We start from the raw sequence: 16,459 nt of genomic DNA on the forward strand, positions 1-16,459 counted from the left end.
ATATATATATAGTATAATTCAAACTTTCCATAGTAAAGAATGTAGAGTATGCTGCTCAGACTTTGAAAGGCAGGAGGGTTAGGAATGTGTGCTTTGTAAATCTGGTAAAAACTGAGGACTATATAGTAGTTGGACTTCCCTTTTCAAAGAAAACCTGGAACTGACACAACCAAGTAGAAAATCACCTAATTAAGTGATATCTTTTGTTCTGTTTTCAGGAGCATTCAGATGACAATCTTTCTTACTCAATTAAAACCAGAAATGGAACGTACCTCCTAAAACTGAAGAAAAATAGGTAAGTGATAGATTGTTCTAAGAAATCCTTCCATCTTGGGATTTCGTTGCATGCAGTATGCAGTGTAGAAAAATACAGACAAGTATTTTTCTACTGAAAACATTCAGAAGAAGCCATTTAAATGTCAGATTGTAGTAATTACAAAGTGACTCTTAACTAGTGTTTCTGTTATGGTACTAGCTTGCAAATAGAAGGGAATAATATTTTTTCTATTTGTGCAGAAATTTATTTTTATTATTATTTTGTTAGCACCACACGATAGTAGATTTCAGAAAAACCTTATAGAAAATTAGAATTCAGTTCAAAATTACTTCTTTATTAGTGGGGAGGGTTTTTAGCAGTGTTGTACTTGAAGAAATTTTTCTGTTACTGTTGTTCCTCATTCCTGAGCCTTTAATAGTCCGGGCCCTGACATAACAGCCTGTTCAGATCCTACTCTATGGATATTTTAGTTAAAATATTTCCAAATAACTTATTTTCCAAATAAAGAACCTCATTTTTGAGATATTTTGTTTCCTGTGGATTTTAACAATAATTTAGCTTCAGTGTGCTGCTAACAGACTGTTAGAAGAAAATTAACTCTATCCTAGCAAAACCAGGACAAGTACTTACTAGGATTCTTGACCTATTTCTTGCTTTCTAGACTGTTAAAAGAACAATAGTTTATTTTTGTTTCCAGAAAGCTTGTTAGTGAAGACTTTATGCTATATACATATGGGAAAAATGGGAAACTGGAGGCAACACAACCAAAAAACAAGGTATTGTATATAATAAAATCCCCTTTTTGTTTAAGAGTGTCCTCAAACCAGGGAAGCCTTTAGGAATTGAAGGGCATAGTAACAAATTTGATAGAACTGAGGACAACAAGAAGGATGTGTATGCATCTAAATATATTTTCAAAGCAAAAGTGAATGCACAAGCATTAATTCTGAGTGTCTTTGTATCTCTATAATAGGACAGTGAAAATTGGTTACATTTTTGGCAGCGGAGGGGAAAATGCAAATGATGCATATAAAGTATCTCCAGAAGAAAAATATATTTGCTGGGAAAGAGGCTTTTGTGAATTTTCACATTTGTAGCATTTCTGTTGAAGTTACCACTAATAAAAAACTTAAGGTTCTATGTCTTAGGAGGGAGTGGGCTGTTATTGGTGATACAGCATCCCTGTTTTCCAAGGGGTGAAAGGAGATGCCAGGAGATTGTGCCAAGACTGAATTTGAGCTACCTGATTAGGTCACCTTTGCATAAGGTGCAATTAAAGGTACAATGGCCTCATCAAACAAGCCTTACAAATGCTTTTGTGTTTAATTTCAACTTTCAGCTGCATGTGAGCTCAGTGAGAATTAATTGGGTGCTTTGTGCATGGGAGAGAGATCCACCTTTGAGCAGAGTCTCTTTAAGAACAGGATGAGCAACATGGAGTAAAAGGTTTTGTTAAAAGACGGTGATGGGTTAAACCAAAAAGCTGTTTGTTTTCTAGAACCAAGGGAGCAAATGCTGTTGTAGTTACTCATGTCCAGTAATGTTTTACTTTAAGAACACTTCAGATTCCTTTTAGAATAGGGAACTCTGTAAACAGCCAGCCTTAATGTCAAACAAATAAAAAGGATTAAAAAGTAAAAATAAAAATAAACCCCCCATATTTTGTCATTAATTATGTTTCGTTGCATTTCAGACATTCTGTTATTATCATGGAACTGTTGAAGGAGTTGCTGACTCAATGGTTGCTCTTGGCACGTGTGATGGCCTTAGGTATTACCTCTTGCTTTTTACTTCAGGATAAGTCATTGTGCAGTACCAAAGTAAAACAGTAAAAAAAAACCCAGTTGCTATTCATCATACAGCTGGAGAGAAAACACCATCCTATCTTGCAATTTTTTTATATATTTCGCCTTTTGATCATAGAATCATAGAATGGCTTGGGTTGGAAGGGACCTTAAAGCTCATCCAGTTCCAATCCCCCCGCCATCAGCAGGGACACCTTCCACTAGACCAGGTTGCTCAAAGCCTCATCCAGCCTGGCCTTGAACACTTCCAGGGAGGAGCAGCCACAGCTTCCTTGGGCAACCTGTTCCAGTGTCTGACCACCCTCACAGTGAAAAACTTCTTCCTAATATCTCATCTAAACCTCCCCTCTTTCAGTTTAAACCCATTTCCCCTTGTCTTGTCATTAGTTGCCCTTATGAAAAGTCCTTCCCCAGCTTTCTTGTAGCCCCTTCAGGTATTGGAAGGCCAATATAAGATCTCCCCGGAGCCTTCTCTTCTCCAGGCTGAACAGCCCCAACTCTTTCAGCCTGATGAAGATGAAACTCTGTAGAGGTTTTATATCTTCCCTCAACTGCCAGGTTTTTTCCCCTTTTACAAAATTCCTTCACAGAAAAAGACAACATGAGAGAGAGCATAATCCAAATATAGGCAGAACATAGGCACAAGCTGAAACCTCTATTACTTGATGCAAATGTCTTGACCAGAGGTAGAAGAAACACTGAGGAAGCATTTGCTAAACTTAATATGCTCCTGTAAAAAATTCCATCTTATGAATGAGCATGTTTCAAAAGGAAAACCATTTCTCTGGAAAAAGTTTTGACCAAATTTGAAACAATTTTTTTGTGTTTCAAATACAAGAAAATTACATTTATCTGAGAAATATAAGGGGGCTGGATTAATGCATAAAAGATGATGGTGTTCTCCCTGCAGAATCAGTCCATGTGAGTTGGTAAAATGAGATGAAGAATAAAATGGTCAGCATTCTGGTATTTCAGGAAATGCTGGATCTCACTGAGCAGAACAGATATTTCACTTTTTAACTCATGCAAACTCAAGTCCTTTGGTTACCTTGAACTTAGTTTTCGAGGATTTTCTGTCACAAGATATTGACTAAAGAATTCTTTTTCTAAATATAGTTTTGAGATTCTGAAAACAAGATAATAATTTCTGAAAGATCCTGGTACAGCAAACGGGCAGGTACCAGGTGTTTTTGAACCGTGGACAAATGCAAAATCTTTACACTTAGCTGCAGTCAGCAGTGCAATGCTGCTGTTGCCCTCATAAACACCTGGTAATTGCTTTTAGCCTGTCTTTCTGTCTTAATGTATGTATTTTTCTTAAATGCTAGATTACTTTAGCTGCATGCAACTAGGAGATTAGAGATAAGGACTAAGAGAGACCCTTTGCATCAGCTCTGTACCCACAATCCAGATTCATTTAGTAACAATTTGGCTTTCCTGCTAATTGATTCAAGGAGCTCACGCTTGTGTACGATCGAGTGGAGCATCTCCCTTATGAGGAGAGGCTGAGGGAGCTGGGGCTCTTTAGCTTGGAGAAGACTGAGGGGAGACCTCATTAATGTTTATAAATATGTAAAGGGTGAATGTCATGAGGATGGAGCCAGGCTCCTCTCAGTGATGCCCAGTGACAGGACAAGGGGCAATGGGTGTGAGCTGGAACACAGGAGGTTCCACTTAAACTTCAGAAGAAACTTCTTTACAGTGAGGGTGACAGAGCCCTGGGACAGGCTGCCCAGGGAGGGTGTGGAGTCTCCTTCTCTGGAGACATTCAAGACCCGCCTGGACGCCTTCCTGTGTGATCTCATTTAGGTTCCTGCTCCAGCAGGGGGTAGGACTGGATGATCTTTTGAGGTCCCTTCCAATCCCCAACATTCTGGGATTCTGTGATTGTGATTCTGTGAGTGTTTTAATAAGTTCTCTTTTGTCTTTTGAGATCCCGTTGGGCATTTGAACTTACCCCCTAATACTAAGATAAATTAAGATAATAATTTATTTCAACATAGTGGTATGAAAATTACATTTTTTTTAGTATTCAGTTGTCATTCACTCACCTAGTCATAACCACGAGGGAAAAATTGTGGAGTAATTTTTCATTCTTTTATGATTGTTAGAGGAATTCTCTACATCGGTGGCAGATGGTATGGAATGGAGCCACTCAACACATCCAGCACATTTGAACATGTGTTTTACCAGTTAGAAGATATGCAGGATATCCCCTTCCAATGTGGTGTACTGAACAGCAGCCTTCATCATGAGATGTTTGTGAAGCACTCTGTGAAATACATGTTTTTATCAAACAGCACTTCTAGCAGGGAAACGCTTTTGAGGGTAAATACCTTTCTGTTTCTGTCTTGAGAGCTGCAGTTTAAGCCATCTCCTCAGTCTGTTCCAGCAGCCAAGGGTCTCCAGAGCTCTTGCTTTGGCATGTTATCATTGCAGGTGGGTTTGGCCTGGCAGGTCATGTCCTTGTTGCCTTCATTTTCATGGACTCCAAACTGGTGGGAGTACTGCTAAGGAATTCCTGAAACAGAAAACAGCAGAACAGGATTTAACATGGCTGGAAGCAATCCTTTTGCAGAAGAGCAGAGCTCTGCCCAAGACAGTTGTGGGTATGACGTGAAAGGCATGAAGCTGCAATTCAGCTCCTGCATCTCAGTGTCTGAGCAGATGTGAATTACTGACATACAGATATTTATGTGGAAATCTAAGGCAAATTGGCTTTTGAGGCCACATTAAAAAATGCATCATTGCTTTCTAAATCCATGAAATGAAAATCATGAGAGAGAGAAGTAAAAAAAACCAAACTTGAACTCATTAGTCATTATGTTAACTTACTGTGCTTTCTAATTTGCAGAAGAAGCGAGCTGTCCTGCCACAGAAAAGCTACGTGGAATTATTTGTGGTTGTGGATAACAACAGGGTAATGATTTTATCCAATGCTACATACATTTTATTAAATCATTAAATTTTTTCTCTGATATTCTCATGTCCTATTTTACAGTTTTTGCTGAAGAAATCTGATCCTGCTGCAGTGCAAAAGGAAACAGTTGAGCTGATTAATTATGTTGATGGGGTAGGTCAGATAAGTTGCTAAGATTCAGTAGCTTCTACTTTATCATTGTTTTCAAAAGAAGAGTTATTGCAGTAAATCTGAACAATTATGTTCTGAAACTGTATTTTGAAGTTGTACAACAGTTTGTAACACATTTAAGGTACCTCGTGAATCTATGCACGAGTCTTACCAAGGTGTAGACAGAGGGAGAGATGCAAGATGTTTTTAAACCACTTCTCTGTGCTCCCAGACTTTGGCTGCTCCAGAAACGTGAGGTCACCAGTAGGTTTTATGTTTCCAAGAAGAGTATTTCTGATGTATGTAGTTCTGTTTCATGAAGCACTGTAAACAATTCCATAAGCTCTGTCATCATTTGTTAACAGTTTCTCCTCAAGACAATTCACTGAGGAAATGAATGAATTTGTTCTTTCCAACAACTCCAACTGAAATATATGTTTAGGTAACTTCTTGAAGTAGATTGCCTTCACTCATAGATTCTTTAAGGAAATGAATGAATTTGTTCTTTCCAACTACTCCAACTGAAATGTTTAAGTAACTTCATGAAGTAGATTGCCTTCACTCATAGATTCTTTCCTCACATCAACCTTGTCATTACTCAAAGAAACTAAAGTTATGTCTCAGTCATTATGATCAACTTAATGTTTTCTCAGTAGTAGTGACATAATCTTTCATAATTCAGTTGAAACAGACTGATGGACAGTAATTATTGTATTTTTTTTTCAGATGTATAGAGCATTAAACATCCAGATTGTTTTGGTTGGATTAGAGATCTGGACAGATACAAACTTTATCTCTGTAATGGATGGTTCAGCTGGAGATGTACTAAGTAGATTTGTTTCTTGGAGACAGAAAGTTCTTCTTAAGCGGTCACGTAATGATGTTAGCCACCTCGTCATGTAAGTATTTGTTCAGTGGAAAAACTCGCTGTGCTGCCAGTGTTGTTAGTGTATATGATTTTGGTGATTGGTCATGATTTTCAAGCTCTGTTACTCAGATGTTCATTATTTATTACAGTGAAACCCTGATATGATGATAAATTTCTTGATGTCAAGAAAACCAACTCTTGACTTGCAGTATTTGTTTCAGACTCATCAGTGTCTTTTAGTAGAAATCATGAACTTTCAGCTCCTCTCTCAACCCCACCTTCAAAATGCTTTTGTTGCAGAGGGAGAAGCTCTTACGGTGGATCCATTGGGATGGCTTTTGTGGGTACGGTCTGCTCACAAGTCCAGGGAGGGTCAATCAGCACTGTAAGTACATCACGTTGTGGTTAATGGAAGAAACTAGCACAGGAGCTGCTAAATTGTCATAGAATCATAGAATGGTTTGGGTTGGAAGGGACCTTAAAGCTCATCCAGTTCCAACCCCCCTGCCATCAGCAGGGACACCTTCCACTAGACCAGGTTGCTCAAAGCCTCATCCAGCCTGGCCACAAACACTTCCAGGGACGTGGCAGCCACAACTTCCTTGGGCTCCAGTGTCCACTTCATAGATGTGCTGCTAGTGAGACCAAGAGGTACCTGACCAACTGAAGGCTTTCACCTGTGCATTTGCACAGCCCAGAGTTGTAGATGCTGCTATTGCCAGACATTGCTTCCACAGAGGAACCTTCAAGAACATCCTAACAAATAATGTGGACTTTGCTGACCTATTTGGTCAAGTCACTCAGGTCTTGGGAGTGGTACAGTTTCTTTCATGGGGTTTTTGATGTAAAGACTTGTGCACATTTTTATACTTAAAAAAAAATGTATTTCTCTCTTCATCACGTTCCAGTCCCTTTGGCTGATTTAGTCCTGAAATAATTGGTTTTGCCACCTTTTTGTAATTCAGCTAGCTCAAGGTTGTATAAGAAAAGCCCATTCTTGTTCTGTTAAGGTTCATAACAACGATGGTTTTGGGATGGGAATGCAGCTACAAAATAATGTGTATTTTTTGACTCTTTACATGGATAGATAGTGAACATAGTGCACTCTATTCTCAAGCATCTGGAATTTTCCACAATGAGGCTCTAAATGGGCAAGAATTTTAACTTTGGCAAAATTAACCAGAAACTAGTTTTTTCTCCTTTACCCTGGGGTAGCACCAGTATCTCCAGAGGTTCCTGTCCTTACAATATTGATGCCACAACATCATGGACAATCTTACAGGCAGATTCTGTTCTTTGTAACAGTCTTTTGTCTTTTTTTGTAGAAGATTCCATTGAAATCGGTGTCATGACTGATTAACTGTGTTGTTATTCAGAACATGATACTAATGGAAGGAATAAAAACAGGGGCAGAATCTGTCCCTGCCTGAAAATAAACAGTGACAAATTGTCTGTTCTTGCTGCTTTCACTTTGCAATACAATTCACTATTCTGTCTTCACAGCCTCTGAGAGCTTTGTGACTTGAATAAAGTCTGTTTGTAAGTTAACTTAAGAAACTTAATAAAGTTTCTACTGTGGTAGAAACACAGTATTTTCTTTAGTTTCACTATTTTAACATTAATTCTCTTTATTAGTTGAATCATAACAACATGTTACGTCATGCTACAGTAGTTGCACATGAACTGGGGCACAATCTTGGGATGAAACATGATGATAAAAGGTGTCCTGCATCCTATATCATGCACAGCACAGATAAGTAAGATTTCCAGTTATTTTACTTTAATAAGCTGTGAAACTCCTATGAATCTTGAAGAACTTTGTGAATGGGGAGTTGCTTGAAAAGTTTAATCACAGAGATTAATTCACTGAGTTAGGTCTTGGCATCATTTTATTTGAAATGTTATCTGTTTTTCAATCCAGTCATTTTTTATTTGTACCATTCCTAAAAACTTATTTATATTTTCTTAATTTTTTTTTTAATGATAGTTCTGCTGAGAACACTTTAAATATATTCACTGGCTTTGTGCAAACGTGCATCCTTTGCACAGATTCTCTTTAACAGTTAATTTAAACAAAACCTCTCAGCCTATGTTTCTTCCAGTTCATTTGTTCTTTGGCTTCCCCTTAAGAGAAAAATATCATACTATTTTATCTACCCACATTTGTATTAATAAATCAGAGTAGTTCAACATTGGACAAAACTACTATAAGAAGATGCATTCCTGAGTTCTTAGGGACTCCAAGTTAAGGTGAATATCCTTCTGGAAAGTATTTTTTAATCAAGCATTTTTAGACTCAGCACAGACAAGGAAATTTCTAAGGCCTATTTTATATTGGACACCAGAATGGATAATCCAATGGTCTCTTGGGCTCCTAAAAGTACTTGTATTTATGTTATACACAGTATTTTTAACTTCTAGTACTGTACTCTAATATAAAATATAGTAAAAATTATTTCATTATGTCCTAATGTTATTTGACATTATATTTATTATAGATTGACATTATTTTAATGGCTTGAATTGTATTTTTTTTCCTGAAAGCAAAAGCTTTATAATGAAAAAAATAATATTATGCTTTCCAGTGGATCCAGGAATTTCAGCACCTGCAGTGCTGATGATTTTGAGAATCTTATTTTAAATGGAGGTGGAAACTGCCTTAGAAATCCTCCCAAAACAAGCAATGTTTACAAAGAACCCGTCTGTGGTAATAATGTGGTCGATGACAATGAAGAATGCGACTGTGGCAAACCACAGGTAATGAATAAAATTCACTGGATACTTGTATATTATATTATGTTATATTTGTTGTATAATACTGGCCTTTTGATATACCTGATTTGCATTAATATCTGAGGAGTTTTCCTTGTAAATTTACATTTTTGCAAGCAATATGAAGATAAATTTTAGAAAAAGCATAAAATTATACTTTGATTTTGATATGAACTCAGTTAAGGTCTACAGGACTCCACAGAACTTTGAGCCAGTGCTTAAGAAGTGCATTTCAATGCAGAGTATGTGGAAACACCTCTGCTTTTTTGTGCTGGTTTTAGCAACGTGGATATTTCTGTTACATAAAAGACACTACTTATCTCTAGAGTACTTACAGCTTTCCTAACTGTAACCCTTAAGCTTAGCCCACAACAAAATTACTTTTGTTGGTCATATTTCCATTGTCAAAATGTCCCTCAAAGAATGAGATATATTGTCTTGTTCTTTAGAAATTAAAAGTGTCTCAAAAAAGACAGCAATAAATCACAAGGCTGTCGGCAAACCCTGGTTCCATTGTGTAGACCTTCTTCTAAGTCATGAAAAGATACCAACCTTTCTATCAAACTGTTAGTGTAGTGGAAAAATAAGATGGGGGAAGGGATGGTAAGAAGTGCTATTTAAAAAACAAAGTGTTCTGCTTCTTTTAGTGTCTGTTTAAAGTGTAAACCTCTCCTATACCCCTGTGCTACAACACATCAAAACAGATGTTTTTTCTGATGACTTGTAGTAAAAAAAATCAGCCAGATTGTACGCTGGTTTCTGTGAGAGCAGAAGGTTGTCAGCCTCAAAACACGCAAGAGAGACGGTGTATTTATAGATTGCTTTGTCCATGCACTTGGTTTGATGATGTACATCCCTAGCTATATAGTGAGGTAAAAACATTGTGTCCCCCTGTCCGTGGTTGTTCTTCAGGAATGTACTAACCCTTGCTGTGATGCTGCAACCTGCAAACTCACACCTGGGTCACAATGTGCTCAAGGGCTGTGCTGCCAAAATTGCAAGGTAGGTTCTGTTTTATTAAGCTAAACTGATACTGTTTACTGGTATTTTTTAATGTTTTAAAAGAGCTATCATAGCACTCTTGACATATTTTCATATTATCAAACTACATTCGCCAGTAGAGAGCACGTAAGCAGAGAGTTTATGTCTTAAAAACTCCTAGCCAGTAGCTTAGAAATGGAATTGTCATCTCTGTGTCATCCCTGGAAGGAGGCAGGAGCAATCGGGGACTCAGCAGTAAGTGATCTTCATTACACAACACCAGGCTTCTCTGAAGTCTGTGATAGTTGGATGCTTTTTAATTTGTCCTTGTGTATGTAGCTGTACAATCTACCCCAGTCCTCTGCAGTTTCAGCTCATACACTTTATAGCTACACTACTGAGGGAAGTTTGGGATATTCATTAGAGATTGCTCTGAAAAACTATTTCATCTTCCTTAAAATCACAAAAGGTTTCCTAGTTGTCATTGTTTCATGTTGGAACTTCCACTGTTGCAAAATAAAAGTAGGGTGGCATTCCTCTTCTCTGGTTCTAGTTTAAGGTGGCAGGAACAGAGTGCAGATCGAAAATGGATTTCTGTGATTTACCTGAATACTGCAATGGCAGCAATGCCTACTGTCCAGAGGATGTTTATATCATGAATGGTCACCCATGTGACAACATGAAGTCATATTGCTACTATGGAGTATGCCAGAGTTTTGATTCACAATGTGAATCTATATATGGAAAAGGTACGTTTAGAATTTAATGTAAAAAGACTTGGAAAAATATCCTAATAGATATTTATGATTTTTTTCTTTTTCCTTCTCATGTTTTTAAGACAGCTTACTAAGATTCACTATTTCTTGTCCAGGGGCACGAAAAGCACCTGATGTATGCTTTGAAAAAGCAAATATTAAAGGAGACAGATTTGGAAACTGTGGAATGAGAGGTGGAGTGTACAAGAAATGTCCTGTTCAGTAAGTCAACAACAACAACAAAAAGCTAACCATAAAATCTTCAATGTGAAAAATATATTCTGTTACAAACTCCTAGAGCATGAGATTTAAAAATAATATTTCGTAGAATGGAATCACAGAATGGTTTGGGTTGGAAGGGACCTTAAAGCTCATCCAGTTCCAACCCCCCTGCCATCAGCAGGGACAACTTCCACTAGACCAGGTTGCTCAAAGCCTCATCCAACCTGGCCTTCAACACTTCCAGGGAGGAGCAGCCACAACTTCCTTGGGCAACCTGGGCCAGTGTCTGACCACCCTCACAGTGAAGAACTTCTTCCTAATATCTAATCTAAACCTCCCCTCTTTCAGCTTAAACCCATTTCCCCTTGTTCTGTCATTAACTGCCCTTATGAAAAGTCCCTCCCCAGCTTTCTTGTAGCCCCTTCAGGTACTGGGAGGCCGCTATAAGGTCTCCCCGGAGCCTTCTCTTCTCCAGGCTGAACAGCCCCAACTCTCTCAGCCTGTCTTCATAGGAGAGGTGCTCCAGCCCTCGGATCATCCTGGTGGCCTCCTCTGGACTTGTTCTAACTGGTCCATGTCTTTCTTGTGATGGGGGCTCCAGAACTGGATGCAGTACTCCAGGTGGGGCCTTACAAGAGCGGAGTAGAGGGGCAGAATCCCCTCCCTCGACCTGCTGGACACGCTTCTCTTGATGCAGCCCAGGATTTCCTTGAAATGCAAGCTAAAAAGTTTGACTGGATGGTGTATTTGCACTGATCCTTTGGTTTTTGGGGTTTTTTTCCTGTTCACCTTGTCTCTGAGTGTAATTTGTTCAATACAGGCATAGTCTGTGTGGCAAGCTCCAGTGTACGTCTGTTAGTCTTCAAAATCTTCCTGCTTGGAGTGTTGTCAATAACGCATCTGGGGTTTTATGCTGGTCTTCTGACTTTGATTTAGGATCAGATGTCCCTGATCCTGCTCAAGTTCATGATGGAACAGCCTGTGGAGAAAACAAGGTAAAGAGGAATCACAGCAGTATTACAGAATATATTGAACCAACTAGGAACTTTATAACTTTGAAAAAGTGTTACATAGCTCTTTTATTTGTATACCATAATATAATTAAAAATCTACTTTTTGAGATATACAAACAATTAATTAGCTCTTCAAAAACTGGGATGCTACAAATCAGTGAACTACATTATCAGTTATTCAAAGTACTCCATCAAAATGCATCCACAGGCTTAAGAAAATCTGAGACAAATACAGCTATAAAATCGTGAAGTGCTGAATGTTCTATCAACCCTTTTTCTTGACATTTAAGGAAAAGCTGTAGACCTGTAAACATAGACATGTACATAGTATATTTATTAAAAGGGGGGATTTTCTTTTTGAAGTTTTACATTTGAAAGACACTGAATACTTTTTGCAGGCCTGTTTAGATTTTGAATGTGTTAATGCAAGTCATCTGGGCTACAGCTGTGATGTAAAGCAGGAGTGTAACGATAATGGGGTGAGTAGATGGTGTTTTCATGCCGTTTCTAAAAGACAGAGTTAGGTGCAAAATCCTCCCATAAAAGCAATAACCAGCCAGATGGCTTTTTTTTTTCCCTAATCTGTGTTAAAAGCTCACTTTTTAATCTGTAATTCATGTTGTCAGTAAACCTCTTAGCACTAACATCAAAAGACATGTCTTCTGAATTTCTCTAGGGAATTTTCAAATATTACTGAGCTGTCAAGTTGTAAAAGGAAAATATTCCTCTGAGGAGGACAGTCTAGTGATTCCTGATTTATCTATCTCTCTATGAAAAATCAAATTATAGTCCAGAGGCTGTAAAACTGAGAAAGACTGTAATCTATTGTAGGCAAATAACTAAAATAAAGGTTAACTTCTGCAGAGGATTAACTTCTGGTATCAGTATTACTCAGTGTTTGGGGATGTTATGGAGGGGGGAGCTTATTCCCAAGAAATACTCTGCAAGATGTCACGTTTCCACATGCAATTTGACATGTGTAACTCCAAATATTTACTGGTGGTTGTAAGTGGCTGCTTGCAGAAAGGTGTTGTCCGTTTCAGTAATCCCTGTGGTATGAACTGTAGGTGTGCAACAACAACGGGAACTGCCACTGCAATTCTGGGTGGGCTCCTCCGTCGTGCAGCCGGTCGGGCTACGGCGGCAGCGTCGACAGCGGTCCGGCTCACGTAGGTAGGACAGTGAATCTGGCCTTTGTTCTGCCCCCACTGGCTGAGAAAACAATCAGCTGCTAACAGGGGTTTTTTCAGTCTCCCTGCAACTCTCTTCTTTTTTTTCTACTGCACGGGACACTTAATCATGGACTGACTTGAAGAACAAACATTATTATCTGATGTGCACATTTGTAGACATCAGGGAAGTTGGTGGGAGGGAGAATTTGACCTCCGTTTTGTCCAAGATAAAAATAAATACATTAGTTGCTTAGAATTATTGTTACATTTTTTAAATAGTTAAATATTTAGATATTTACTTAGGTATTTTTTGGTGATTTCACCCTTTCTCCCCCAGGGAGTAGGGGAGAGAATTGGAAAGAAAAGGGTGAGGAGACTCATGGATTGAGATAAAAACTATTTACTAATTAAAATAAAATAATAACAGTAATAACAGAATTTACAAATGAGTGATGCCCAGTGCAGTTGCTCACCACCCGCCGACTGATGCCCGGCCTGTGCCAGCCAGTGATCCTGGAGCAGAGACAGTCCCCAAACCCAAACCTCACCAGAGTGAGCCCGAGTGATCCCCGAGAGAATACCCCCCATTTCCAGTCACCCCTGGTTAATGTACTGACATGGTGTGATCTGATCTGGAATATCCCATTGCCACATCCAAATGCCAGCTTTGGGTTTTGCTATTCACTAAACTTTTCTCCTCCCAGTCCTAATGCAGCTGTGAACAGCCAAACACGGTGGCCTTGGGCTCCAGCAGCAACTAATGACATTAGTACTTTTATCAACATTCTTCTCATAACAAATCCCATCCTGAAACTAAACCACAGCTATTCTGGCTGCTAAGAAGAGAATTAACTCTATCCTAGCAAAACCAGGACAGTATCTGAAAGAGTTCTGATAAAATGGATGTCAGAGAGAAAGACTAGAGCTTGAGAAGGAAACCAGCAGCCTTTATGTATGGAAGGGGTCTCAGAAATGAGAGGGGTTGAGGAGGCACATGCAGCAGTCGGCTCCTGTGACAGCCAGGAAGTTCTGCAAAGGGAAAATTTGGTGGGCATCACACTGAGAGACCGTGCAGATGTTTGGTATTTAGTAATAACTTAGGACAAAGAAGATGTGCAGATCAGTTGTGGGTAAGCAAGTAGAAAATGAATTTGTCTGCTTTAGAATCCTTGAAAAAATAAATGGAAAAGGAAAATGTTTGTATATCTCACAACATGGGGGTGGGTAAGGCAGAAAGAACTTGTGATAAATGTGATAAATGGCCAAATCCTACTTTTCTGATCACAGCATTTTTATAAATTTTAGTGGAGTTACTAGATTAAATCTATAGTAATTTGAAGATTGTAGGTTTTACAACAGAAAGGTGTTTTTAGCAGAAAAAAAATGCTGTAATATGGGGTTAAACAAGCTCACTATCTTACATGATTTCAATTCTTTTTTCTCTAGATACATCACTTCGGGATGGCCTGCTTATTTTTTTCCTCCTTGTGTTGCCAGTAGTAACCGTTACTGTATTAGCAGTAATTAAGCGTGATGCAATAAAAAGGAAGTTTTGCAGGAAAAGCAGAAGACAGCACAGGTATTTCATTACTAGAAATGCATATTTCAACACTTGAGAGCATGCTCCAGATTAATTTAGCAAGCCAGACACTTTATCTATACGAAGAATTCCATATGTCCTAAAGGGAAAGACTTCCCTGCTATTAGTAGTAGTCGGTAGTTTAATAGCCAGTACCCTGCTATTTAGGTAGTTTAAGCCACATGCTTCAGCTGTCAGTTCTCAAGCTGTTTTTCCCAAAAATACATTGCACTTTCCTAATTGTTATTGATAATTTTATTTCATGGACCTGGGCCATGATATATAGAAATTATTTATCCAGACCAGAACGGGGTGGAGTCAGAAAGAGAATCCAGGTCTCTGAGCTGTAGCCTCGTCCCTTGAAAAACATGACATCCCTGAAGGTAGATAAACCACATGGGGATGTGCCTGATGATGTGTTTTTTTATTTCAGGGATAAAAATGTGCAGCAACCAAATGAAAATAACAGACCAAGTCATAACACAAGAAATAATCAGGTAAGATAAGATGCATACTTGCATTATTTCGTGTTGAGATCCAAATTATATGGTGCCTTTTCTCCCATATAGTTACTTCAGACTTTGGGGCTTTTTTGTTACATTGAAACCATCTGAATTTGCAAGTATTTAAAATAATTTATAATGTGTTAGACAGGATTTCTATTTGGCTGAGTATGAGCTTTATTGCCTGCCCCGTCAACACAAGGCTGTGCGTAGAATGGGATGGAACAGGCTGCTACTTAGCAGAGCAGCCAAAGATTGAACTCTGAATTCTGTGGCCAAATACCAAAGAAGCTGCTTGGACCAGCTGTGAATCTAGTTCTGGTAAAACAAGATAAAAATTATCAAACCAAAATGTTGCAAGAGAACATGAAGAATGTCACAGGAAATTAAAATTAGTTCTAAAATACCACGAGGTTAATAGCAAATAATTAGCCACACTCTGAAATCTGTGATCTATGTTAACTTGATTTTCTGCACCATCTTTTCCAGCCTGCCACATCAAGCCCTGATTTTTTTACCATATCACATTTCCCTGCTCCAAGGTTTGTAGTATTTAAAACCTTTTTTATTTTTTACTTCATATTGGCTATGTTTACATTGCTGTATCATTGTGTAAGTGAAATTCCTAATGTCTCATGTCCTGCTGAGGAGGATTTTTCATACAGGAGCATATAAGAGAAAACAGACTAAATGCTTGAAGGAGGAATACTGGGTTTGTGGATAATGGCCCATGTAAATGCTGCTTGGGAGAGGGAGAGGCAGGGAGAGTTAAATAGAGAGTCTTCACTGTGAGGGTGGTCAGACACTGGAACAGGTTGCCCAAGGAAGTTGTAGATGCCCCCTCCCTGGAAGTGTTGAAGGCCAGGTTGGATGAGGCTTTGAGCAACCTGGTCTAGTGGAAGGTGTCCCTGCTGATGGCAGGGGCGTTGGAACTGGATGAGCTTTAAGGTCCCTTCCGACCCAAACCATTCTATGATTCTATGATATGTATAAATGCTGGCAACTGTTTAAAAAAAGGTAAAGAAACATTTTAGAAACAGCAGTTGTCTCAAGTCATTAAGTACTTCCCAAAATGTGTTTTCCACCCTTCAGGCAGGCAGCACAAAGCCCGTTTCCTGCCATTCCTTCAGGACCTCAGCTGCCCACGGTCCCACCTAGACCAGCTGTCTGAGAAGTTTCCTGCAAAACCTCAACCAATCCTGACAAGTAACTGGACTGAAAAGAAAATTAAAGATTGCAGCCAAACACCTTCAGAAAGCACGTGCTTCTGGGAAAGACTGGATGCTCAGAGGCACAGAACAGAGATTTTGTCACGTCCCATTGTTTTGCTGATTGCTGCTGGCTGTGTTGGTGCCTCTTCTACCTCACCTCTTGGGGTCTTTTAAATCAGAAGCCTCAAGTTCAGCTCTTGTTAGATTAAGTCTGTAACAGCATCAGAAAAC

General features: G+C 38.8%; 1 protein-coding gene across 1 annotated transcript; it reads left to right on the top strand.

The window, feature by feature from the left end:
- Nucleotides 1-218: 218 nt before the first annotated feature.
- On the top strand, nt 219-16,188 carry LOC104519147 (disintegrin and metalloproteinase domain-containing protein 9; the record flags this gene model as incomplete). Its single annotated transcript, XM_029083942.1, has 20 exons — nt 219-295; nt 975-1,053; nt 1,971-2,047; nt 4,194-4,410; nt 4,937-5,002; nt 5,084-5,155; nt 5,879-6,051; nt 6,321-6,405; nt 7,656-7,777; nt 8,606-8,777; nt 9,705-9,794; nt 10,327-10,522; nt 10,645-10,750; nt 11,571-11,745; nt 12,162-12,242; nt 12,831-12,936; nt 14,382-14,514; nt 14,948-15,011; nt 15,507-15,559; nt 16,110-16,188. Coding segments are annotated over 20 exons (2,223 nt in total), but the record flags the coding sequence as incomplete, so codon positions are not given.
- Between the last annotated feature and the right edge of the window lie 271 nt (nt 16,189-16,459).

This window comes from Antrostomus carolinensis, unplaced genomic scaffold, assembly GCF_000700745.2.
Source record: "Antrostomus carolinensis isolate BGI_N321 unplaced genomic scaffold, ASM70074v2 scaffold23142, whole genome shotgun sequence".
NCBI lineage: Eukaryota > Metazoa > Chordata > Aves > Caprimulgiformes > Caprimulgidae > Antrostomus > Antrostomus carolinensis.